The sequence below is a fragment of the Rhinoderma darwinii genome, chromosome 4 (genome assembly GCF_050947455.1).
Source record: "Rhinoderma darwinii isolate aRhiDar2 chromosome 4, aRhiDar2.hap1, whole genome shotgun sequence".
In the NCBI taxonomy this organism is placed as follows: Eukaryota; Metazoa; Chordata; class Amphibia; order Anura; family Rhinodermatidae; genus Rhinoderma; species Rhinoderma darwinii.
The window spans coordinates 141559215-141585581 of NC_134690.1; the positions used below are offsets into that span (position 1 = coordinate 141559215).

General features: G+C 37.8%; 1 protein-coding gene across 6 annotated transcripts in view; it reads left to right on the forward strand.

The window, feature by feature from the left end:
* The window catches only part of NLGN1 (neuroligin 1), a 413346-nt gene that overhangs the window by 147736 nt on the left and 239243 nt on the right, over positions 1–26367 (forward strand). For 4 of the 6 annotated variants that reach the window (XM_075861627.1, XM_075861628.1, XM_075861629.1 and 1 more), the window contains 2 exons: positions 2730–2789; positions 21386–21538. In XM_075861627.1, the coding sequence (XP_075717742.1) occupies positions 2730–2789; positions 21386–21538 (213 nt within the window). The remainder of the gene's footprint in view (positions 1–2729; positions 2790–21385; positions 21539–26367) is intronic. The other 2 variants (XM_075861631.1, XM_075861632.1) reach the window with 1 other exon arrangement.

Below are 26367 nucleotides of genomic sequence, written 5' to 3' on the forward strand. Positions count from 1 at the left end.
GAATCTGTGGCAGAAATCCGAGGCTGACACGCTTTACTGTAGAAATGATGAGCATTTTTTATTCTGCAGCACGGACAAAAAATATGAGTACATTTTTTCCGCTGCATGTGAATGGGATATGAAATACCCCATTTATTTGCATTTGGATTCAGAATGTGAGTGGATTTCATGAGGACGGAATCTGCACCAAAATCCTCATCAAATCCTGAACATATGAACATAGCCATAGCATAAATAAAGTCTTCAGTACAGGTGCTTAGTATCCTTTTTTGACTGCTATATGTGCCCATTTTATAAAGATGCATTTACACTAGACTGTATTTATTATTTATTATATAATTGTATAATTATACTTTCCTTACATTTTTTAAACACCTTTAACCCCCTAATATAATTGAGTCATTTAGTTGTTTTATGACAGGGTAATGTTTTATAGATATTAAATATTTATAAATCTAGTTAGGCTCTGTGGTTTCTGTTAATAACGTACGACGAATACCATCGGTGCTTAATGGACCTCATTGACTTATAAACTAGGTCTGTTTGGTTCTATGCGGTGTATGTCGTTTTGATGGGAAAAATAGTGCCGCATGCCAATGGTGACACATGCTCAGTAGTTTAGTCCGATCACCCGGATCCTCTTGTACACGGGCGGCGGAGTGATTCCTTCTATTGTGCAGGCCAGCTAATAGGAATCGCTGCACTAGAAGAGGCTACTTCCCACCAGCACTAAACACATTAGGTAAACGTTCTGAGAGGGAATCAAAAGAGCCCCAGGGGACGCCATAACAGGAAGGTAACGGCAATATCTAAATACATTAGGGCAGATTTACTAATACCGTCTTAAATTTAGACAGCTTAGAATTACACTAGATGCGCACATTTATATTGGCTTAGGCTGTATGATAAATTTGGTGTATCTTTAGAAACTACTGTCTAACTTTATTCCTCCTATTGGTTGGCTAATTTCCCACTTAACAATGCCCCCTTTTCGGGTGAGTCCCAAAAAGTGTGTAAAACACTGTATAGATGTGGCGCACGTCATGTGCGTCAGAATTCTGGCAGATTTTGTCCAGTATATCTGCCCATTTTTTTATTTTTTTTATTTAACGAATCCAATTAAAAAGGTCTTATGTTTTGCATGATCTAACAGAGAAATTTAATATTTATTCATAGGACAACCCCTTTAAATATTTAAATGCAGAAGCATAATTTAATATTTGGGGATCATTCATCCTTTCATCTCTATTTTATTGCGTACAATTATTTTAATTTAAATGTCTCTAAAGTCCTGTTATCTTTTCAGTAATGTAAAATATGAGCTTTAACACTCTTTATATAGTGCTAAATAATACATGATTATTGTTGCAGAAATGACAGCAGAAATATATTTATAAATATGCCAGAAGGAACGTGTTGCCAAGTACATATTATGGATACATCCTACCAACAGGAGCTTGTTTATGATATATCTGTCGTAGGATATAGTAGCCTATGGTGTTTTTTTCATGGTGGTCTAATCATATTTCTCTTTATTTCTCTTTCAGTGACATACTGTGAAAAAAGATTTACAGCCAAAACACTTGCAATATCTATACAAATTTCTTTAAATAATTAAAATCTCAATTTCAAGAACAAACATTCCATACTTCAAGGCAATGGTGTAGTCTGTGATGTTAACCTTGTGGTTGGATGGAATATTAATGTTTACATAACGTTTGATTAAAAAAAAATATATTTTAGATACCATTTGCTTGCCCAAGGCAAATCTCAAAAAATCTAGTCCTAAGTTTTAGTCTAAGATGGATTTTTTTAGAGACGCAATTTGAAAGAGCTGGGTGATATATTACGCTTCTATTGTCCTGAGGAGTTTTAGCATTTTTTAAAAAAAATACATCATCTTGACAGTTAGAAAGTATATTTACTGAGCATTGTCAGATTTTCCTTGTGGACTATGTGTTGGCGCAATGCATGTTTCTCGACAAAAAGCTATTGACATCCACCTTTTCATCTTCCAATTGCTTTGTAGCGCTATTTTTTATGCATGAGATGGTCCTGTTTTATTTTCTCCCGCAGCTAGTACTAACTTGAGCATCTTTGTTGTTGATATTGTTTTGTGCATGCCAAATATTTTCACACAACCTGCAACGTGCAGCTGCTTCGACATGTGCGGGCCTGAAACACTTCATATTTTTTCATTGTGCTCATCTGTGAATTTTGATGATGTTGCGGCTTTGCTGAATTAACCTAATAATACGAAGTACTAATATAATTGTATCCTATTGACAAAATGTGTTTTATTTACATTTTCTTCTATATATTTGCTACATTTTTATATTACGATTTAACAATTGTTTCGCTATAAGATTTATATTTATGATTAAAATGTCTATTATTATGTGAACAACGGTTTTCGTCACACTATCGCTCTACAATAGCCGGGCCTGTCACTCTTTTACAGACAAAACTAAACAGTGTTAAATAAAAAAGCATTTAATGAATTTCATCTGATGCAATACTATTGTTAGGAAATCTGATTTTTTTTTTTATTTATGATTAATAATTCCAAGGTTATTAGTTGAGAGATAGTTTATAAAAACACACTCAAATCTTTTTGTCTTTTTGAATACTGTTTGGGATGTGTTATACAGTATTTTGATGTTTTTCTTTTTTTTTTATATACTATATTCTTGAACTGTTTTGCTCCATGTTTTCATTCTCAATCCTAGGTCCCCTTACAAAGAAACAGACAGATGATTTAGGTGATAATGAAGGTGCTGAAGATGAAGGTATTTTTTTTGCCACCAAACCGATTTGCATGACAAGGAATCCCTGCAAATATATCTCCTTTTACTTTTTCTTGACTTCTTGTCTCTATTTTGAAGAGGTTTTTCTTTTTATCCCATTTTTTGATTGATGTGTTTTGTCTTCTTGCTTGTTTTATATTTTTTTCTACATTTTTTCTCGACTGAATGTTGTTGCGTTTTACATTTTTATGCAAACAGTAAGTGTGTACACCAAAGCTCTTCTTGTTTTCTTGACAAGAATTTTTGATAACTTACATCCCACTTCTTGAATATATTTTGTGAAATCTTTGAACTAACACTGTTTTAAGTCTCTCAACATACCCTTTTTTTTGCATGTCTTCTAACATTCCCTGAATATATTAATTTGAGTATTGCTAATGAGAATATGTGGTGCAGCCTTTTATTTTCAAACAAATGATTTTGAAATTAATATATTTAATTATCCATAGGTTTGATGTTTCTTAAGATAGACATTTTTGTAGTCTATCTTTGAAGAGATATTGATTTACCAACACATTTGATCAAGAAACATTGTCAGCTTAATTCCAATTTAAAGTTCACAATTAAAAAATATATTAAAATGGGGTCTCATAGTTTATACAGTATCTCTGACTTCAGAAAGAATATTTCCGTATTTTATAGACATAAGGATATTATGCTTAGGGGGGGGGGGGCTATCCATTTTTTACAATCTTGTTTTGTTAGATGGTCCCATTGACCACAAGCGGATCACAGGTTGTTTCGCTGCTGGATCCCCAACGATCAACTATGATTTGCAGGGGAGGCTGGGAGCAACTGTTTAATTCCCCTGCAGTACAACCACAGAAAAAAAATCTTAAATCTTCAAAAAAATATGAACTTTGGTAATGTTTATTTGAAATGTCAGCCCTAACTTAATATTAATGATTAATAAAACAAATAAAATATGATATTCATAGACCCATCACAATTTTACCATTTAACCCTTTGACGCACCAGGACGTCAGCGTACATCCTGGTGCGGGGGTTGAAGTATGGATCAGGCTCATGCACTGGTCCCGCTCCATACGCTGCGGGTGTCAGCTGTATATTATAGCTGACACCTCGCACTAACAGCCAGAACTCTAATTCTGGTGGTTTAACCACTTAGATGTTGTGGTCAAGAGCGACTGTGGCATCTAAGCTGTTAGAAAGAGGATGGGGCCCCCTCCGACAGCCCATTGGTCACCCCGCAAAGCGATCAAAGCTTGCCGATGGTTGTCATGGCAGCCCGGGGGCCTAATGAAGGCCCCCAGGTCTGTCTTCTTTTTCCTCCTGTTAAACGCTGCCTCTGCAATAGGAAACTGTGAAAATGACAATAAACTACGAAACATGATTACTGGTTCAAATATCCTAGAGGGACTTATAAAAAGTGTTAAAAGAAAGTTTTCATTAATGTATAAAAAACGAAAAATTATTAAAAGTAAAAAAATAACCATGTTCCCACTTTTCTTCTAAATTAATGTAAAATAAATAAATAAACAAAATTGGTATTGCTACATACGTAAAAGTCTAAACTGTTACAATATAACATTATTTTGCTTGCACGCCAGAATCACTGTTTTTTGATCACTTTAGCTCTAACATTTTTTTGATAAAAAGTGATTAAAAAGTCATATGTACCACCAAAAAAATGGTACAAATAAAAACTACAGCTCGTCCCGCAAAAAATAAGCCCTCACACCACTCAATCGATGAAAAACAAAAAGTTATAGCTTTCAGAATATGGCAGCACATTTTTTTTTTAACAAATAGTTTTTTCACTGTAAAAGTAGTAAAACATAATAAAAACGACATACATTTTGTATAGCTGTAATTGTAGTGACCAGAAGAATAAAGTTAAGTTGTTATTTTTACTGCACAGTAAAAGTGGTAAATACTAACCCCCCAAAAAAATTGTAATCACAGTTTCTTCCAATTCCACCCCACAAAGGCATTTTTTTTCCGTTTCCTAGTACATTATATGGTATTTTAAATAGTGCCAATACAAACTACAACTCCTCCTACAAAAAATAATTCTTCACACCACTCCATTGATGAAAAAATAAAAAAGTTATGGCTCTTGGAAAGCAGGGAGTTAAAAACTAAGAAAAAAAAATGGCTGTGGCACCATGGGGTTAATATGGAGTAGGATTTCCATTTAGCACAAGTCACAGACCTGATTAATGTTACTATTAGGGAATGTTCACACGAGTCTGATTTGCTAAGGAAATCTCTGCAGCGAATCCAACTTACATTGTGCAGGGAATTCCCACCGAATGTCTGTACCAAATTGTGTTTCATTCGGTGCAGATTTTCGCCAAAATTTGCCACTGCAGAAACAGAAGAGGGAATGAAAAAATATATATCATACTCACCTTCTCTTGTCTTCCTTAGCGGTGCCTCGCTGCTCTCCTGGCTAGTCTCTGTGCTGCCGGTCTCCTGTGATTGGCTGGCTGCTACGGTCACACGGGATGTGAGGTTATCCCCCAGGAGGCCAACAGCACAGAGACCAGCCGGGGAGTAGTGAGGCATCACTATGGGAGACCAGGAGAGGTGAGTAAGATTTTTTTTTATTTTAAACTCGAAATAGGTCCTTTTTTATTTTCGTACCTGCAATTCTTGCTTTTCCGCAGTAAAAATCATGTTAGTTAGTATTTGTTGTGGATTCTGACCCATTGAACTCAATAGGGAAAATTTGCAACTAGCACGCAATCATTTTGAAGCATAAATGGACATGCTGTGAATTATTATAAAATCCACACCACAGGTCAAATTCTGCTAAAAAAATGTTCTGTAGCGGGTCGATGATGTTTGTTGAAATCTCGTCCACTTTACTGCTACTGTAATCAACTGCAGATTTTTCAACCCAAAATTCGGATGGAATATTTGCAGCAATTCCGCTAGATGTAAAGCTTAATGGTGGATTCACATGAGGAAGATTTTGTTGCAGAAATTTCTGTGACTGAAAATCAGTTGAATTCCTCTGAATGGGGTTGTTTCTGCAGCAAGCCCATGGATTCCCTTTCAGCAACAAAATCTGTGAATCTATACTGAGTCATAAACTGGTTTTGTTTTTTCCTTTTAATATTATTCTATTAACTATTGGGATCACAGAACGTAAAATATCCCTCTGAGCACACCAAACTGATTAAAACATATAGTACTAGAGGCAATCGTAAACCAGAAAATTTCCTAAAATTATAGTCATCAGGAAACAATCAATTATATTGGATCTAATTGACATAGTAAATGAAGCACAATGGTTTTCTAGCTTGTCTTCAGTGACAGGTTGAAGAGTGTACCTATAAGAATCTAATTACACGGTCGTTCCCACTGATTTATACATAATCATGCAGCGAGACGACAACTACTGGTAAGAGAATAGCAAAATTTACGCCAGATCTGGAATAAACAACCATTTTGTAAGTACTCTATGGTGCCTAACTAGTTTAACAGTAGTACTAACATTTCATTACTGCTCTCAGTGGGTACTCTGTAATTCCATGTAATTTTAATTAAGGAAGAGTTCTGAAACAATCTCCCTCTGTGTTACCTCCAAGCATACAATTAGCAGTGTACAATTCTGCTGTGAACATGCAGCTAATGATTTCAGATTAATAATTTATCTTTCATTCCTTAATCATATTAATGTCACATTCACGAAGATCAAATTATCAACAGGTGAGGTTTGGTAAATCCTCAGTTTTATTTTGCTGTTGAATCGAGCCTCACAACAATATTATAGGACAAGCAAAATAAATATAAGATACTTATTTATGTGATGTAATTACTGAATGTACAAAATTCCCCTATGAAGGTTGGTCATATAAGATATATATATATATATATATATATATATATATAGTTTTTAGAGACGGTTAGAAAAATAATTCACATTGTCATCTAGAATGCTATGTGCACGATTATCTTTTACCTATGGGTCATCTAGTAGCTTTGATTAATTCCCACTTTGCATAGGAAGAGACTTCCAAACTTTTACAGAGACCTGTTGTTGTCAACATCTTTATTAATATTTTATTTTATTAAATGGATATTTTTATTTAAATGTATTTAATTTAACACATTATACTACATAGGGGGAACTTATCAAACCTTCAACGCCAAAGTTGCAAAAGGGCCCAGAAGTCAGAATTTGCAGTGCAAATTGTGGTTTTTCACGCCACCCTAGCCACCTTGTGGAAAGTGCGTGGCTGCACAAAAGGGGGTGGGTCCACAGCAGCATGACAAATTTTGCATAATTTACACCAGAAAACTAGCGTGTTTTATAGCATAAATTGTAGATTTCAGTCTGTGGGGTGAAGCAAGGTAGAGGCTTATGCTGGGTCATGTACCTTGCCAACCCCATCTGCCTCCCGCTTCCTCTTTCGACACATTAAAAAATAATATATATATATATATATATATACACTGTATATGTGTGTGTAAATATATATATATATATATATATATATATATATATATATATATATATATATATATATATATATATATATACAGTGAAGGAAATAAGTATTTGATCCCTCGCTGATTTTGTAAGTTTGCCCACTGTCAAAGACATGAACAGTCTAGAATTTTTAGGCTAGGTTAATTTTACCAGTGAGAGATAGATTATATATATAAAAAAAAAAAGGAAAATCACATTGTTAAAATTATATCTATTTATTTGCATTGTGCACAGAGAAATAAGTATTTGATCCCTTTGGCAAACAAGACTTAATACTTGGTGGCAAAACCCTTGTTGGCAAGCACAGCAGTCAGACGTTTTTTGTAGTTAATGATGAGGTTTGCACACATGTTAGATGGAATTTTGGCCCGCTCTTATTTGCAGATCATCTGTAAATAATTAAGATTACGAGGCTGTCGCTTGGCAACTCGGATCTTCAGCTCCCTCCATAAGTTTTCGATGGGATTAAGGTCTGGAGACTGGCTAGGCCACTCCATGACCTTAATTTGCTTCTTTTTGAGCCACTCATTTGTTGCCTTGGCTGTATGTTTCGGGTCATTGTCGTGCTGGAAGACCCAGCCACGAGCCATTTTTAATGTCCTGGTGGAGGGAAGGAGGTTGTCACTCAGGATTTGACGGCACATGGCTCCATCCATTCTCCCATTGATGCGGTGAAGTAGTCCTGTGCCCTTAGCAGAGAAACACCCCCAAAACATAATGTTTCCACCTCCATGCTTGACAGTGGGGACGGTGTTCTTTGGGTCATAGGCAGCATTTCTCTTCCTCCAAACACGGCGAGTTGAGTTAATGCCAAAGAGCTCAATTTTAGTCTCATCTAACCACAGCACCTTCTCCCAATCACTCTCAGAATCATCCAGATGTTCATTTGCAAACTTCAGACGGGCCTGTACATGTGCCTTCTTGAGCAGGGGGACCTTGCGGGCACTGCAGGATTTTAATCCATTACGGCGTAATGTGTTACCAATGGTTTTCTTGGTGACTGTGGTCCCAGCTGTCTTGAGATCATTAACAAGTTCCCCCCGAGTAGTTTTCGGCTGAGCTCTCACCTTCCTCAGGATAAAGGATACCCCACGAGGTGAGATTTTGCATGGAGCCCCAGATCGATGTCGATTGACAGTCATTTTGTATGTCTTCCATTTTCTTACTATTGCACCAACAGTTGTCTTCTTCTCACCCAGCGTCTTACTTATGGTTTTATAGCCCATTCCAGCCTTGTGCAGGTCTATGATCTTGTCCCTGACATCCTTAGAAAGCTCTTTGGTATTACCCATGTTGTAGAGGTTAGAGTCAGACTGATTAATTGAGTCTGTGGACAGGAGTCTTTTATACAGGTGACCATGTAAGACAGCTGTCTTTAATGCAGGCACCAAGTTGATTTGGAGCGTGTAACTGGTCTGGAGGAGGCTGAACTCTTAATGGTTGGTAGGGGATCAAATACTTATTTCTCTGTGTACAATGCAAATAAATATATATCATTTTGACTATGTGATTTTCTTTATTTTTTTTTATATAATCTATCTCTCACTGGTAAAATTAACCTAGCCTAAAAATTCTAGACTGTTCATGACTTTGACAGTGGGCAAACTTACAAAATCAGCAAGGGATCAAATACTTATTTCCTCCACTGTGTGTATATATATATATATATATATATATATATATATATATATATATATATATATATATATATATATTTATGTATATATATATATATGTATATATATATATATGTATATATATTTATAGTTACTTCACCACTTCGCTTCTCTTCTCCTCACCGAGTCCCCTCCAGCTCCCTCTTCATGCTGCAGCTCATTTAAGGTACTAAGACCGGGCAGTGTCAGTACCTATTCGTCACACCACTCAATGTCATCAGTGCTGCGTCACATACTGCATTGATGACGTTGAGCACTGCATCACATAGGTACTGACCTAATCGAGCTGCGGCATGGAGAGGGAGTCGGAGGGGACTCGGTGGGGAGAAGAGAAGTGAAGCTGTGAGGTGTGTATGTATTTTTTATTTCATGTGATGGGGATGGATGGGGCACGGATGAGACGCCATGGCCAGTTACAATTGTGTCCTCCTATATGTAGACTGCAAAGCACTTATATTGATACAAATTGTACTGTAAATATTTGGGGAAATAAGAAGAGAGAAAAATTAGGGAAACATTTTTAATTTCTTAATAGCCAAAACACATATTATAAAAAATTATAATATTCAAACAAACAAACAAACAAACAAACAAACAAACAAACAAACAAACAAACAAACAAGCCCAACCAATGAAATCCCATGAATGATAGAAAACCTTTGGAGGAGGAAAAATAATACATATTAAACTACATCTCAGCAAACAATTTGCTTTGGAAATACTTCCTATTTCCAATCAAAGCTATTTTATTTTAGCAATAGTTATATATGTAATTTTAATATTTAATGTGTCAGAAAGCAAACGGAAACATTCTTTTCTGCTAAATAGTGTGAATATGGGTGTATTAACATCAGCGTCGGCCTTCCGTTCATCGGTTCCGTTCGACCTTTCTGTTGGAGGAACCAAGGAACGGAAACCACAGCTTCCGTTTGCATTAAAATTGATTTCAATGGTAATGCTTCCTTTGCAATTGTTTTCTGTTTGTTTCTGTTCAGTAAGGTTTCCGTTTTCTTAGCGGAAACAATATCGCAGTCGACTACGCTATTGTTTCCGCTAAAAAAACATAAACCTTATGGAACAGAAACAAATGGAAACCATTTGTAATGGAAGCAATACCGTTTAAATCAATGGTAATGCAACGGAAGCTGTGGTTTTCGTTTGGCTTTCTGTTCATTGGTTCCTATGACGGAAAGGTTGAACGGAACCCATGAACGAAAGACCGATGCTGGAGTATAGAACATTTTATGTCAATATGAGAAAAATCATATTATACCCCCATACTTATATATTTTTTTGTTAGCACCTTACACATTGTGAAAATACCACCCAGCATTGTACACTCATGGGCACCTAACTGAGCCTAAAACACATAATTGACAAAAGGGATGATGAGGTGCAGGGGGTAATAAGATGTGTAATTGCTCATCTCAGCCATGTAGCATGAAAATAAAAAGACCCCCTAAATGTGACCATCAAAGAGCACTTATCCTATTTCATTGGTAATAGGCGGTCATAACATGAAAAAAAAGTTCCTGTATTACCCCCCTGGGGGTCACTGGAAGGCCGTATAGATGAGAGATGACAGTATCAGGCTGGATTTCTGCTCAGACCTGGCGGAATTGCTGTGGAATTCCGCTGTGGACAGTCCGCAGTGGAATTCTCCAGTGGCCGTTTTTTACAGTTGTTTCAATACATTTTTAGGCAAGTTAGTTCAGACGTTGCGGAAAACTCAGCTGCGGACCATAGGCTGCGGCGCGGAACTTTCCCTCTGCAGCATGCACTGTCTGTTGCGGAGAAGAAGCAGAATTTCACTGCGGATTTTAGCCTTTGTAAGGCAAAAACTGAAATCTGTGGCAAGTCCGCTGTCTTTTCTGCAATGTCTGAATTACCTGTCAAATATGCAAATGTTGGTGCAGATTCGTTGTTTAATTGGCCCAAATCTGCACCAACATTTGCAGCGGAAAAACTCTTCCACGTCTGTACGTGCCCTAAAACTTTTTTCCTGCTCCCAGACTTCAAGTTAGTATTGCACATCCTTAAGACAACCCCTCTCTATATGCCCTATTAGGGCATTTAGACATCATAGAGCGGGGTCCCTAACTAGGGACCCTTTTTATGAGCCAGTAAAGAAAGACATTCTCCCAGAGTTACTGCTCTGGCAAACTCGAGTCGTACGTGTATTACATGGTTGGCCATTCATTTAAATATCTGCAATGTAATACTACATTTTCCTACAGTGACCGGGAAATGTTTGGCTGTCCCGGCTTTTCCTGGCAAAATGTCGGGAGGCAGGTCCTTTCTAAAAGAAGGCTGTCTCTGATAAAACAACCCCTTTAAATAATTCAGTTCTCACTGTCTGCAGGAGGGGTGCTTAGGAGCCTACTACATAATGTTTATACATTGAAATCAATAATAAAATAAAGTATGTAGTAAGCTCCCTTTAGTGGTGGTCGTAGGCAGACAGAATTTTATATTTTAACTCTATATATCGACGCAGGTGATTTTGACCTCTGTATAAAAAAAACATATAAATAATCAACACCGATTGATGGACCTAAGTACAATTTGATGTTAAAAGGGAACCTGTCACGAATTTATAGGGTAGGGCACTAAACCCCCAGTATGTTGTTATACTGCTGAGTTAAAGCTGTTAGTTCGAGCATTTTATCTATAAAGAAGATATAATACACCATGCGTGGAATGTAAATGAACAGAGAAGAGTCTTGAGATGAGTCCAGGTGTACCGGCCTCAGCTTCATCTGAGCACGGGTCATGCACAAGATGGCGTTACACTCATCTCATGACTCTTCTCTGGCCACTTTAATACAGTGCTATATTATATCTTCTTTTTATCTAAAATATTTTTTTTCAGAAGGGCATCTTTAGGACGCTAATCCCAGGCAGTATAACAACATGCTGGTGGTTACGTGTCCTAAAATCAAGTGACAGGTTCCATTTAAGGCTGTTATAACCAGTAACATAACCAATGTTAACACCTTAACAACCGGCGCATAGTCTTTTAACGTCGTCCGAGTAGTTCTTCTGAAGCGACGCGTTTTCATGTCGGCAGTTCAGAGACATGGCCTAACAGATGCCTGTCAGTTTTACACTGAAAGGCAGTAATACACTGCAATACCGAAGTATTGCAGTGTATTATAAAAATAATCAAAAGATCCCATTGTGAAGTCCCCTAGTGGGACTAAAAAAAAAGTTAAAAAATGTTTAATAAAGTTTGGAATAATTAAATAAAAGTCTAAAGTAAAAAAAAAAAAAAACAACTTTTTCCCCTTACAAAATACTTTATTATGAAAAAAAGTTACACATATTTCGTATCGCGACATCCGTAACGACCCCAACTATAAAGCTACTACATTATGTAACCGGCACGCCAAAACGCTGTAAAAAAAAACACAAAACATGCCAGAATTGCTGTTTACTGTTCATCCTGCCTTGAAAAAAATAGGATAAAAAGTGATTAAAAAGTCACATGTACTCCAAAATGATACCAGTCGTCGCGCAAAAAATAAAAAATAAAAAGCCCTCATACAGCAGAAGAATAAAAAAATTATGGCTCTTAAAATATGGCAACATAAAAACAAATAAATTTGGTATTGCCGCAATTGTAACAACCCACTGAATAAAGTTATTATGTTATTTATACCACACGGTAAATAGCATAAATTTAAGACACAAAGAAGGGTAGCAAAATGTCAGGTTTTTTTTCCTATTACCCCACCCAAAAAGTTAATTCAATTTAATCAATAAATTATATGTACCCCAAAATGGTGCTATTAAAAAATGCAACTTGTTCCGCAAAAAAAATAGTCCTTATACAGATATGTAGACGGAAAAATGAAAAAGTTCTAGCTCTTTGAATGCGACGATGGAAAAACTTAAAAAATTGCTTGTTCATTAAGGTTTAAAATATCTTTGGTATTAAGGGGTTGACATGTTCATATATTGCATAATAATAATATTTTTTTAATATAGCACCAACATATTCTGCAGCATTTTACAATTCAGAGAGAACATCTACAGACAATATCAAATATTACATAGACAAAACTAATAAACAATTCATACAAGAGGCGCACCTGCTCACATGAGCTTACAGTCGATGAGGAAATAGAGGTGATACAAAATGTAAAAAGTGCTTGTTTTGTACAATAGTCCAGCCATTTTTAATAAAAATAGGGTTATACACATAAAGCTGCATGAAGCCAGTCACCCAGCCAGTATCTGTGTATGCAGAGATATGAAGTGTATTAGGGTGCAAAGAGTATGGGGGAAACTGAATGAAGGGATTAGGTTTTGAGTACTAATGTGTTTTCAGGGCATGCTTAAAGCACTATTGCCTTGCAGCGCTGGGGTCCTGGGTTCAAATCCAACCAAGGACAACATCTGCATGGAGTTTGTATGTTCTCCCTGTGTTTGCGTGGGTTTCCTCCGGGTACTCCGGTTTCCTCCCACACCCCAAAAACATACCCATAGGGAATTTAGATTGTGAGCCCCAATGGGGACAGTAAAAAAAGTGGACCTCTGTACAGCGCTGCGTAATATGTTGGCACTATATAAGTAACTGAAATAAATAAATAAATAAATAAAGCCTATGGAAACTTTTTAATAACTTAAATGTGACTTAGATGTGATAGATAGTAGCTGAATCCTGCCTGTCAGAGACATGCAGGACTTACTGTCACCGAAGCCGTCAGTACCACTGACCTGACAGATTCAGGTTTGAGCGCAAGATACAGCTTCAATGTATCCAGGATACATAGAAGCTGTATCTCAAAAAGTGAATTTTGTTTTTAATAAAAAACAATTTAAAATTTACACTAAACGCTATAATATACATTGTTTTAGCAAAAAAAAAAAAAAAGCAGTCAAATGTTTACATAGCCTTTAAAGCCGTGATTTTTGTAAATTAACCTGTCAGTGTTAGTGCATTACAGAGGATTTGTGTAGCTCAAGAAAAGTCTTTGAGATCTTGAGATCAGATTATGGAGGATGTTAGTTCTAGGTCATTAGCAGTATGTAAAGCAGGGGTAGGGTGGTAGACATAGATGAGGGAGGTGATATAAGAAGATGCAGCCTTGTGGAGAGCTTTGGCGGTGAGAGTAATACCTTTAAATTGTATTCCAAAGTGAATGGTCAACCAGTGAAGTGACTGGAACAAGGTAGAGACATTGTTGTAGCAGTTGGTGAGAAAGATGAGCCTGACTGCTGCATTCAGGAAAGATTGGAGATGAGAGCGTTTAGTAAGGTGTCAACCAATATGAGTTCTAGTAATCGAGATCAGAATGAATTAGAGCGACAATAAGATTTTTGGCTGTTCTCATAGTAAGAAAAGGTCAGAGACTGGAGATGTTTTTGAGGTGCAGTTGACAGGAGTGTGCAAGTGATTGATTACAAGGAGTAAAGGAAAGATCTGAGTCCAACATAACCCCAAGATAGCAGGCATGCTGCCTAGGAGTTATGGTAGTACTACACACTGAAATGAAGACATCAGGTTTATGTAGGTTTAGTAAATGGTGGAAACAGAAGGAGCTCAGTTTTTGAAATGTTTCAGGTAGAGGGAGGACATAATGTTAGAGACAGCTGACAATCACTGGTGTTTTGTACTAGAGTTGATGTTATTTTATATTAAGATAAATATAAATGGGTGTCATCAGCGTAGAGATGGTACTGGAAACCAGATCTGTTGATAGTCTGCCAATGGGGGCTGTGTATAGAGAAATAAGGCCTTGGACCAGAAAACTTTTGACTGGGCCCCCCAGATGCCACACGCAGCCCCCTGATAGATAGTGCCCCCTGTAGATTGTGCCATATGGCCCCTCTGTAGACAGTGCTATACAGCCCCCCCTGTAGACAGTGTCACACCCCACTTGTAGATAGCCCCCCCCCACCTCTCCCTTGTAGATAGTGCCATACAGCCCCCTTGTAGATATCGCCATAAAGCCCCCCTGTATATAGCGCCACACAGCCTCCTTCCTTGTATATAGTGCCACACAGCCCCCCATTAGTAGATAGTGCCACACAGCCCCCACTTAGTAGATAGTGCCACACACAGACCCCTGTAGATTAAACCACACAGAGCCCCCTGAAGATAGCGTCACAGCCCTCCCTTTTGTAAATAGTGCCATGCAGCCCCTTGTAGATATCGCCATAAAGCCCCCCTGTATATAGCGCCACACAGCCCCCATTCCTTGTATATAGTGCCACACAGCTCCCCCCTTAGTAGACAGTGCCACACAGCCCCCTTAGTAGATAGTGCACAGACCCCTGTAGATTGCACCACACACAGCCCCCTGTAGATAGTGTCACACAGCCCCCACTTAGTAGTGCCACACAGCCCCACCCCCTTAGTAGTGCCACACAGCACCCCCTTAGTAGTTCCACACAGCCCCTTGTATATAGTGCAACACAGCTCCCCCTTGTGTATAGTGCCACACAGCCACCCTGTATTTAGTGCCACACAGCCCACCTAGTATATAGTGCCACCCTGCTTCCCCTTTATATAGTGCCACCCTTCTCTCCCCTTGTATATAGTGCCACTCTCTTCCCCCTTTGTATATAGCGCCACCCAGCTTCCCCCTTTGTGTATAGTGCCAAAAATCGTATCAAAATCAAACCACCCATCAACTCGCTGCAGATCACTACATTACTGATTAGAGGCAGAATAAACATTTACATTAAGTGACTCAGCGGTGATGTCTCAGATTCTAATTCATTTTTTCTTTTCTTCTCCATCTGGTCCAGACCTCTATGATGACTTCTTCTGGCCACTACCCATTTCTGCAGTTTTCCGCTCAGATGTCCTCAGCTTCTCACTTTTAAAACATTACTGCACCTATAAACGAAGATAAAATTCTTAACACCTCTAAACATAATAGCACCATACACTGTGTCCCTGATTATAATAGTACCATACACTGTGTCCCACACACACATGGCCCCCCTGTAGATAGTGACGCCCATAGGGCCTCTGTAGATAGTGCCCCACATAGAAGCCCCTGTAGATAGTAGCCCACAAACAGCCCCCTGTAGATAGTGCCCACATATGGACTTCAGAGCTGCAAGGCAATATTGTTAACCACTGAGCCACCGTGCTGCCCTACATATAGCTTCCCCTATAGATACTGCTCCACATATAGCCCATATCTGTAGATAGTACCTCACATATAGCTCCCCCTGGATATAGTGTCCCACATATAGCCCACCCCTATAGACAGTGCCCTAAATATAGCACTCCTGTAGATAGTTCCCCACAGGTAACCCACCCCTGTATATATTGTCCCACATATAGCCCATCCCTATAGTTAGTGCCCTACAAATAGCTCCCCCTATAGATAGTGATCCACATATAGCCCACCCCTGTATATAGTGTCCCTGATATAGCTCCCCCTGTATATAGTGCTCCACATATAAACCCCTCTGTAGGTAATGCCACTCACAGATTTATTATAAAAAAAAAAAGAAAAATTTACATACTCACATGATCCCGTTCCCGCGCCGCCCGGTGGCAATGCAGACCTGCTGTCTTCTGAGCAGGTCTGCTGGGGCTGAACTATGCAAGTCGCGCGATGACATAATCGCGCCGCTAGTGTTATTGAAAGGTGCTGATTGGCAGAGTAGAATGACTTGCACCATCAATTAGCGCCAACGGAAGCGGTACGATGGCTTCATTACGCCGCTTGCATCGTTGAGAGGCGCTATTTGGCGGGGCAAGTAATTTTGCCCCGCCAATCAGCATCATTGTAAGGCGCTGAATGGACAGGTGCCATTCAGGGATAATGCATGTATTTGTACCTGCATGCTGCGTGCTGTAGATGCAGGTACAATTACTGCAAGAGGGGGTGGCTGTCGCTAGCACCGGGGCCCCCTCCGGTGCTAGCAAAACACCACTGGGCATGAGAGGGCCAATGCCCCCAGCCCATAAATGTTACAGGCCGGGTGGCGCGGGCACGGTAGTGGCATCGCTACTGCTGTAGCAGCCATAACGGCTGCCAGCGGTGCAACCGGGCATGGGGGGGCCACGTCGACAGGCGTCACAGGCCCCCTCATGCCACGGGCCCTGTAGCAGCCGCTACAGCTGCTACAGCGGTAGTTATGCCACTGCCTTGGACTGAACTCTGAGGAACCCCAACAGCAAGGGAAAGAGAAGAAGTAAAAACCCGCAAATAATACGCTGAACAAGCAGTCAGAGAGGTAAGAAAAACACAAAAAGAACAGTATCCTTAAGGCCAATGGAGTGCAGCATACTGAGTAGGAGTTGGTGGTCTACTGTGTCAAATGCAGCAAGAATCATTAGAGAGTAACTGCCGTTAGATTCAGCCATCAGGAGATCATTTGAGATTTTAGTAAGGGCAGTTTCTGTAGAGTGTAGTACCATATTGTAAGGAGTCAAGAAGAGAGTTAGCAGAGAGATAGAGGCTTATGCGAGAGTAGATCAAGCGTCCCAGGAATTTAGAGATAAAGGGGAGATTAGAGACAGATCAATATTTACCAGGGCAAGATGGGTCAATAAATGCTTTTACAGTAATGGGGTAATAACAGCATGTTTATAAAGTTGAGGAAAACATCCCAGAAGAAAGAGAGAGGTAAAATATTTTAGTTAGCTGACTAAAGACAGCCGGGGAGAAAAACTGGACGAGGTGCGAGTGAATAGGATCACTAATGCAGGTAGTAGGGCAAGTTGAAGAGAGTAGCCTAGAGACTTCTACTGCTATTGGGTTAAATTAAATAAGTAAAGATGAGGAAGTGTTGGAGGGAAGGGGATTCATTCTTCTTGGATACTGAGAGATAATTTCAAGCCGGAAGTTATACATTTTAACTTTGAAATAATCGGCCAGGTCTTCAGCACTGAGATCTGTGATAGGTGTCTGCACTTTGAGAGCAAAGAGTATCAAAGATTAGTTTTAGACTATTAGATAGTGTGGAGTTGAGAGCGGTTAAATAGGCTTGTTTGACATGGTGAAGGACAGAGTTGTACGTTTTGAGCATAGTCACATAGTTACATAGTACGGTCGAAAAAATGTCCATCAAGTTCAACCATGAATTTGTAATGGCGGAAATCTGCTCACATGTAATTTTCTCCATAGCAGTTTGGTACACCTGGAGCACCACTAAAGAAAACGAGTTTGAGGCATGTGCCAAGATTGCCACCCTCTGTTTTGGTAGGTTTGGAGAAAAGTGAACGTTGCTTCATACATGGCACTTTTGAGTTTTATTGTAATGTTTGGCAGCCAGATTGGAACAGGAAAGGGAAGAGATAGGGCACAATGAGACTGTCTACAAGCGTTAATGGAATGTCAATTTCTGGATGTGTAATAGGTATATATATTTTGAGGCGGCAACATTTTTTTGATGGTAAAGAAGTGAAAGTTTTGATCATAAAGCGGGAAAGGAGAGTTAATAAAATCAGAAAATGAGCAGAGCCAGAAGAAGATCAGTTCAAGGGAATTTTCGTCTTCATGTGTAAGAGAATTAGTTAATTGTAACAGACCTTGGGAAAAGCTAGGAGGCAGATGAGGAGATTGGGTTTCAATGGGGTTGTTAACCCCTTGACACACTATGACAACACTCTACGTCATGGTGCGGGGAAAGTAGTATGAAGCACGCTCACGTTCCTAGCCCACTCCATACGCTGCAAGTGTCGGCTGTGTATTACAGCTGACACCTCACACTAACGGCCATGATCAGAGGTAATTCTGATCCTGGCCGTTTAACTACATAGATGCTGCAGTTAATAGCGACCACGGACTCTAAGGCCCCATGCACACGGCGACCGCCCGCATTTTCAGGTTGTGCTCCTATACGAAGTATAATGAAGTAAAATGACGAAAAACGGACATGTTCCATAAGTTTCGGAACATTTCTACGGCACGGACACCCGTCCGTAGCCATACCGAAAGGTGTCTGCGGTCAATAGAACTGAATGGTTTAGTAATTGCGGACCGCATTATGGTCCGCAATTACGGAGAGTTTTTACGATCGTGTACATGGGGCCTAAGCCATTAGAGAAAGAGAGGCGGCCCTATCCAATGTCACATCGACCTCCCCCCAAGATGGGATCACATGATAGGAGCCTGTGAAAATCATGATATACTGCAATACATTAGTATTTCATTATATTGTGCCAGCGATCAAATGATTGCTGGTTCAAGTGTCCTAGGGGAACTAATAAAAAATGTTATTAAATACAGTTAAAGGGGTTATCTGGGGACCAAAAATGTAAGTGTATTCATATTTTTATGTAAAAAGAAGCCACTTACTAAAGTACTTTAATTAAAAACGTGGTACTAAATGGTGCCGTTCAACCCGGTGAATTGTTCCCGGAAGTCCTGTAGCTTTTCTAATATTGATGACGTGCCCACACAGCCCCACGTGACTGAGGGTTTGCTTCCTGTGCTGTTCGTGTCACCGTATTATCAATTGCATCACCGCAAGGGGCAGTCAGATTGCCTATTGCTGGAGTCCCCGAGCAGAGTATCAGCTAGCACTTTGCTCGGGACTCCAGCACAGCTCCCAACATTTGATCAGTGACTTCAGGGGTTCCCTATAGCTAAGGTTCCCGAGCAGTGCATCAGTTGATGCTCTGCTTGGGGACTCAACTACTGCTGCTGACGTCACTGTCTATATATGGACAGTGACTTCAGGGGTTTCCTATCACTGGAGTCCTCGAGCAGAGCATCAGCTGATGGTCTGCTTGGGGACACCAGCACTGCTTCCAACGTCACTGTCCATATACGGACAGTGATGTCAGCAGCAATACTAGAGTCCCCAGGCAGAGCATCAGCTGATGGTCTGCTCGGGGACTCCAGTGCTACAACCGACGTCACTGCCCATATATGCACAATAACGTTGACAGCCGTGCTGGAGTCCCAGGGGAGAGCATCAGCTGATTCTCTACTCGGGGACTCCAGCGATAGGAAACCCCTGAAGTCACTGTCCATATATAGACAGTGACGTCGGCAGCAGTAGTGGAGTCCCCGAGCAGAGCATCAGCTCCCTACTGCTTCCGACGTCATTGTCCATATATGGACAGTGACAGTGACGTTGGCAGCAATGCTGGAGTGTAGACTATAGAATAGAGAAACAGGGCAAGCAGTGTCAGACTGTTGAAACCATGTTTTTGTAAGATCCAGGAGTTTGAAAGAGCTAGAAAGGAATAAGTCATGAATAAAGGGAAGTTTATTTGACACAAATTAAGAGTTCCAAAGTTAAAGGAGACAGGAGAAGACATACAATGATTGTTGATACGATTTGTTAGGTTTCTATATGCGTCAGGTAAGAGGTTGAACTTAGCAGTAGAAGTGGGTGGACCAGGGTTAGGAGAGATGTCCCCTGCAGCTAATAGCAGTAGAATAGAATAGAAAAAGACAGCAGATAGTTCAGTGAATTTTAAAAGCAACATTTGTGTTGCACAGTAGAATCAAATGGTTTAACGGGATTCAGGAAACTGCATAGTGCATGTGAGCTGTACAATACAGAATTGGAATTTTGATACCAAGGTCTGAGCATTAGCCCTTATATTCTAGTTATGGCAAGCAAGAGGGGAGTCTGTTTCTCTATGAGCCAGAACAGACCCGATGTAATACAAAATGTCTAGGCGCAAATTCCCCTGGCAAAATGCTGTGAGACAGATTCTAGGGGTTTTATCTAATGAAACTACCCCTTTAAATTAGAACATTTTGGCTATCTTCAATCACTACTAGAGTGAGCTTAGGAGTTACTGTATACTGTTTATACATTGAAATGTTTTTTGTTTTTTTTAAAGTGCAGTATTCTTCTACAATGTATGCCGTAAGCTCCCACTAGTGGTGACTGTGGGCAGCCAGAATTTCATATTTTAACATTATGCTGGGAATTTGGAGCTCTCTTTATAACAAAAAATAAAAAAAATGGTGCACTGTAAATATATATTAAGAAATTAATCAGCAGAGATTGTTGGAGCAAAGAACAATTTAAAGTGAAAAGGTGAACATTCACTAGGTTTCTTTAACCAGTAAAATAACCTATTCTTAAATGTTCTTTAGCAATAAAATTACATGTTGCGATGGTAGGAAAATTTGAAAAAATAGGAATTTTTTGTATTTCCTTCTAATATTCTAATATAATCAACAACAGGAACATTATTTAGTAACTCTTTCATTAGTGTAATACTTTTCTGTGAAATATAGCTTAATTACTAAATACAATTCACTGTATCTTGATCTGATGTGTTCAGAAGAAAAAAAAAATGAATATTAAATATTCAATTCACCTATTCTCTTTTCTATATTTACAGAATCCCTACTTATGGAGTAATGAAAAAATAACCAAAAATGACAATACATAATTGTTAGCTTAAGAAACATCAACAAAAGGGTAAACTAATGTCTCTTCTTGCTCTAATCACGTGACACAAGTATATTTAAACATGTTTTCTTTTACAGACATCAGAGATAGTGGAGGTCCCAAGCCGGTGATGGTCTATATTCATGGTGGTTCCTATATGGAAGGCACCGGTAATTTGTTTGATGGAAGTGTCCTAGCAAGTTATGGAAATGTTATAGTCATCACTGTCAACTATCGCCTTGGGGTGCTTGGTAAGAAGGACATTTTTTACTTTGACCATTGATGCATAGAAGTCTGTGACTTTAGACAATTTTAACTTTTTTTCGGAAGGTATTGAATGTCCAAATTCAATGTATGAACTGTTATTTTCAATTCCCTAAACTCATGGTTTATTTGCCAGTGCTATTACATAGTTTGACTTTTGGTAACTTGCAACTATGCTGTGGATATCACGCTTTCCATGTCCTCTCTTTAAAGCCAGTCTAAATGTGACTCAAATTCTTTATATAAAAAAAAGGAAGAATCACATGTTAAATTTTAAATATTTTGCAAGTTACAAAATGTTGTGTCATGATTTGGAATAATGACCTGGTTGTCAGGATGTGATTATTAAATCTATCTGTCCATCTATTGGGCTCCTGGCGGATCCCAACACCAATAGAAATCTATGGACCCATACTGTACCTACACATGCTTTTGATATTAAATAATGGAAAAAAAAAATTGTGGCATTCTCCATCGCATGCAGTATTATACTAAGAATCATTGTTTCTAGGATAAAATACTGTGTACCATGGAGGCACCATATGGTGGCACATGGTGTGCCTAAAAGTCTGTTGTATCTGTTGTGTCATGTTCATGGGGCCTTACTTTTATCAGCTTATGGTTTTCCTAGCCACTCAATCACAACTCTAGGATGATATTCTTTGGTATTTTGTATTTAGTGTATGGTGTTATTTAGGTTGTGTGGTGCACTTTTTGTTCAATTTAAGCAAACAGGAAAGCATGATGTCTGATATGTCTAAAGTTATAACTTTCATATCATTTTTATTATTACATATTTATGCCTGATACACATATACCTGATGATGCATATTTATGAATCGCATAAGGATAGGTTTTGTTTTATCACTGATTGGGCATTATTAAGACCAATGAAACAAAGTGAAATAGAAAACAGTTGATAAACTGTGTTTTGTCTGATATTTCAATTTAACATATTAATATTAATTTTCTTGACATACAAGTAAAATATTTTTGAAGAAAATATTTTTACTTAGAAACGGAAACATTATTAGTTTTGTTATTTTAGTTTTTATATTGTATACAATATATATATTTAATTTTTGTTATTTCTGGTTGTAGTGTAGCTGAATATTTTTGAAGAAAATATTTTTACTTAGAAACGGAAACATTATTCGTTTTGTTATTTTAGTTTTTTTATTGTATACAATATATATATATATATATATATATATATGATTTTTGTTATTGCTGATTGTAGTGGAGCTGTTAAACATCCTCTGTGGTTTGGTATCATATTGATATGTGTACATATTTTACATTGCAATTTAAAATGTGAACATCTAAATCCCAGCTCTATCATTGTATTACTGCAATTCAAGTTGCAACATATTGTTTTACTCTTTGAAAGTTTCTAAGATCTAAATAAGCTGTGTTTCTTCTTATATATACATTTAGCACATATAGAAGGGTATGTTTACCTTTACACCCAATTTTTTTTCTTTGCTCTATTGCATCTAGTTAAAAAAAAAAGGAAACAACTTTGTAAATTGTCTTGATTAACAATATCCTACAGTTTGTAATATATACAGCTCCTATGTGGACCTTATGCAGCTCTGATGGGTCATGATTCCTTTGCTACTGTGTGGTTAGAATACATGATGGACATTAATGCCCAGAATAACTTCAAAAACGCTATAGATCGCCTGGTCCTATTTGAAAGTGTACACATAAGGGGAAATTAGAGGATTTTTCTTTTTTTTTTTTACAAAATTTGGAATCCTTGGATTAATCTAATAGACAATGTGTCTTTGTTGATTAGAACTAAATATGCAATAGACTAGTAATGGGCCACTGAACAAAGAGTAATAATAACCTAGTGATATTTTGATTCAGTCTTTCTTCTTTTTTTTCTGTTGACCTTGCTTCTAATTTGTCCTTTCGGTTGCCGCTTCTTTTTTTCTTTTGACCTTGCTTCTACTTTGTCCTTTCGGTTGCCGCTGGTTGTGGGTGGACGTAGGGGGGTTGTGGGTCTGGTTGTATAAACCAGTTAGTTGTTATATGTATAGCATAATTAATGTATTTTTTTTTGTACAAAGATTAATTTGATACTGTGCGAATATATTATTATGTTTTATATTTTCAATAAATAAAAATATAAATATCTGAAAAAGGGAGGGGGTGCAGGTTCACACGTTAGATCACATAGAGATTGGAGGTAAACAGAGAAAGCATTCTTCATAGAGAAAAATCATTGAACCCAGAGCTTTCAGTCTCACTTACAGGCATGTTAGAAAATGTAGGTCTTGAAACTGGAACCTCTACAGGTAAATAGGTCGAAAAAAAATGTGCTTATATCCTAGACTATGGACATCTTTGACATGGAAAATTTTTATTTTATATATGCAAGTGGTTAACTTTAAGTAAAAAAAAAAAAGTTGATTTTTCTGTAAATGTCACAATGAATGGGAAATTATAATTTTTATTAACAGCTTGAAAAACAGCAGAAACAGCTTTGTCTTTTCTTTCCTTGTACTTTCTATATGTTAGTTTAGACTTTTGACTTGTTATGCTCTTTATTAACTAAAACAAAGCTGTAGAATCCAGTTATTAGCATTATTTTCAGTCCAACAGTTTAACTTTTGTTTGTCAACAAATAATTAAATTCTTTGTTACTTTTTGTCTACTTCTCAATAACCCATTGCCATCTGTTATCAAATGTAAAAAACACTACTGATGGGAAAAAATGTAGTGCGTTACCTAGCAACACATTGCAGACTACAATAGTAACCTTTACTTTAAATGAACACATTTTCTGATTATTTGGATTTAATCTTCCTTATGTTCCTGGTTTTTAATTCCAGGAATGTATTGTACTGTATGTATATTATATCAAAATAGTTTCCAGATTAATTTTTAGTGCACCAATTGTGTATTAGTGCTTAGGTTCATTTTATTTTATTAATGTTTACATTTATTAAAGGATATATATATATATATATATATATATTATTCGGCTTATCAAGTGAGACCTGTGCTTCTGGTTGCCAGTAATATGCAACTCTAGCGCAGGCTACTGTGGATAGACCATCAGATTTTAACGACTGGATAATCCCTTTAAGCATACCTGTAACCAACTGTAAACATCCTCTTTAGAAGAAGGGCATCATGTGAAGTGGAATAATATATGTTCAATCCTAATCAGACACTTTGCTACAGAGTAATTTCTATTTTCTGAAATAAATTTCTCATGGAACACACAGGGTGAGACTTGGTTGGCTAAACACCTCACCAGGAGAGACCTGGAATAAGTTTCTGAGACTTTTATTAGAAAAAGTGTGAGAAAATTTTGCTGAATGAGTCGCATTTGTCACTACTATGAAGCCCTGACCAGTTTTTCCAATATATTCACTAGCATGAGAAAAAATGGCACAAGGGCTTTATAAATATGCCATTTGGCCCAACCCCCATTATTAAATCTATCTCATTATTTTTTGCATTCTATATATAAGGGAGTTATGTTGTCAGGTTGGTATGCTGTGTCAGGTTGATGATATGCCCATCCAATGGATCCAGCGTTATACACGTACAGTTATTTTTATATTAGATACAGGCTCCTGTCCTTAGTTTATTGTCAATGGAGTACTAGAATGCCCCAAGTATTTAGCTATAGCTAAAGTAATACATTTGTTGTCGTTAGCTAGCACCAAATGTACAGAATTTTAATGTTAAGCGTTTCAATAAGAATTCAGTAGTTTAAACAGGTTTTACAAGACTGTCAAGTATTTTGATTTCTTGATTGTATGTCTGAACATAAAAGTATTTTAAGGAAGTGATGGAATTTTAGATAGTAATAGTAATCTAAATAATAATTTAAATTATTCTAATAATGTTAATATTAAACTGGTTAGTGGTCAAGCAGAACATAATAACACAATATATTTAAGTAAAATGTGCAATAATGGAATGTCATGAAACTGCTGGTCAAGAGCTTGATTATAAGGTGGAACAAAATTCATGTACATATTTATGTATTATAATTTCCATTTTTTATATATATATATATATATATATATATATATGTATATATATATATATATATATATATATTTATATACTTTTAGTTATTTATTTTAATATGTACACTACCGTTCAAAAGTTTGGGGTCACCCAGACTATTTTGTGTTTTCCATGAAAACGCACACTTATATTTATCAAATGAGTTGCAAAATGACTAGAAAATATAGTCAAGACATTGAGAAGGTTAGAAATAATGATTTTTATTTGAAATAATAATTTTCTCCTTCAAACTTTGCTTTCGTCAAAGAATGCTCCATTTGCAGCAATTACAGCATTGGAGACCATTGGCATTCTAGCTGCTAATTTGCTGAGGTAATCGGGAGAAATTTCACCCCATGCTTCCAGAAGCCCCTCCCACAAGTTGGATTGGCTTGATGGGCACTTCTTGCGTACCATACGGTCAAGCTGCTCCCACAACAGCTCTATGGGGTTGAGATCTGGTGACTGCGCTGGCCAAATCCATTACAGATAGAATACCAGCTGCCTGCTTCTTCCCTAAATAGTTCTTGCATAATTTGGAGGTGTGCTTTGGGTCATTGTCTTATTGTAAGATGAAATTGGCTCCAATCAAGCGCTGTAAACAGGGTACGGCATGGCATTGCAAAATGGAGTGATAGCCTTCCTTATTCAAAATCCCTTTTACCTTGTACAAATCTCCCACTTTACCAGCACCAAAGCAACCCCAGACCATCACATTACCTCCACCATGCTTGACAGATGGTGTCAGGCACTCTTCCAGCATCTTTTCAGTTGTTCT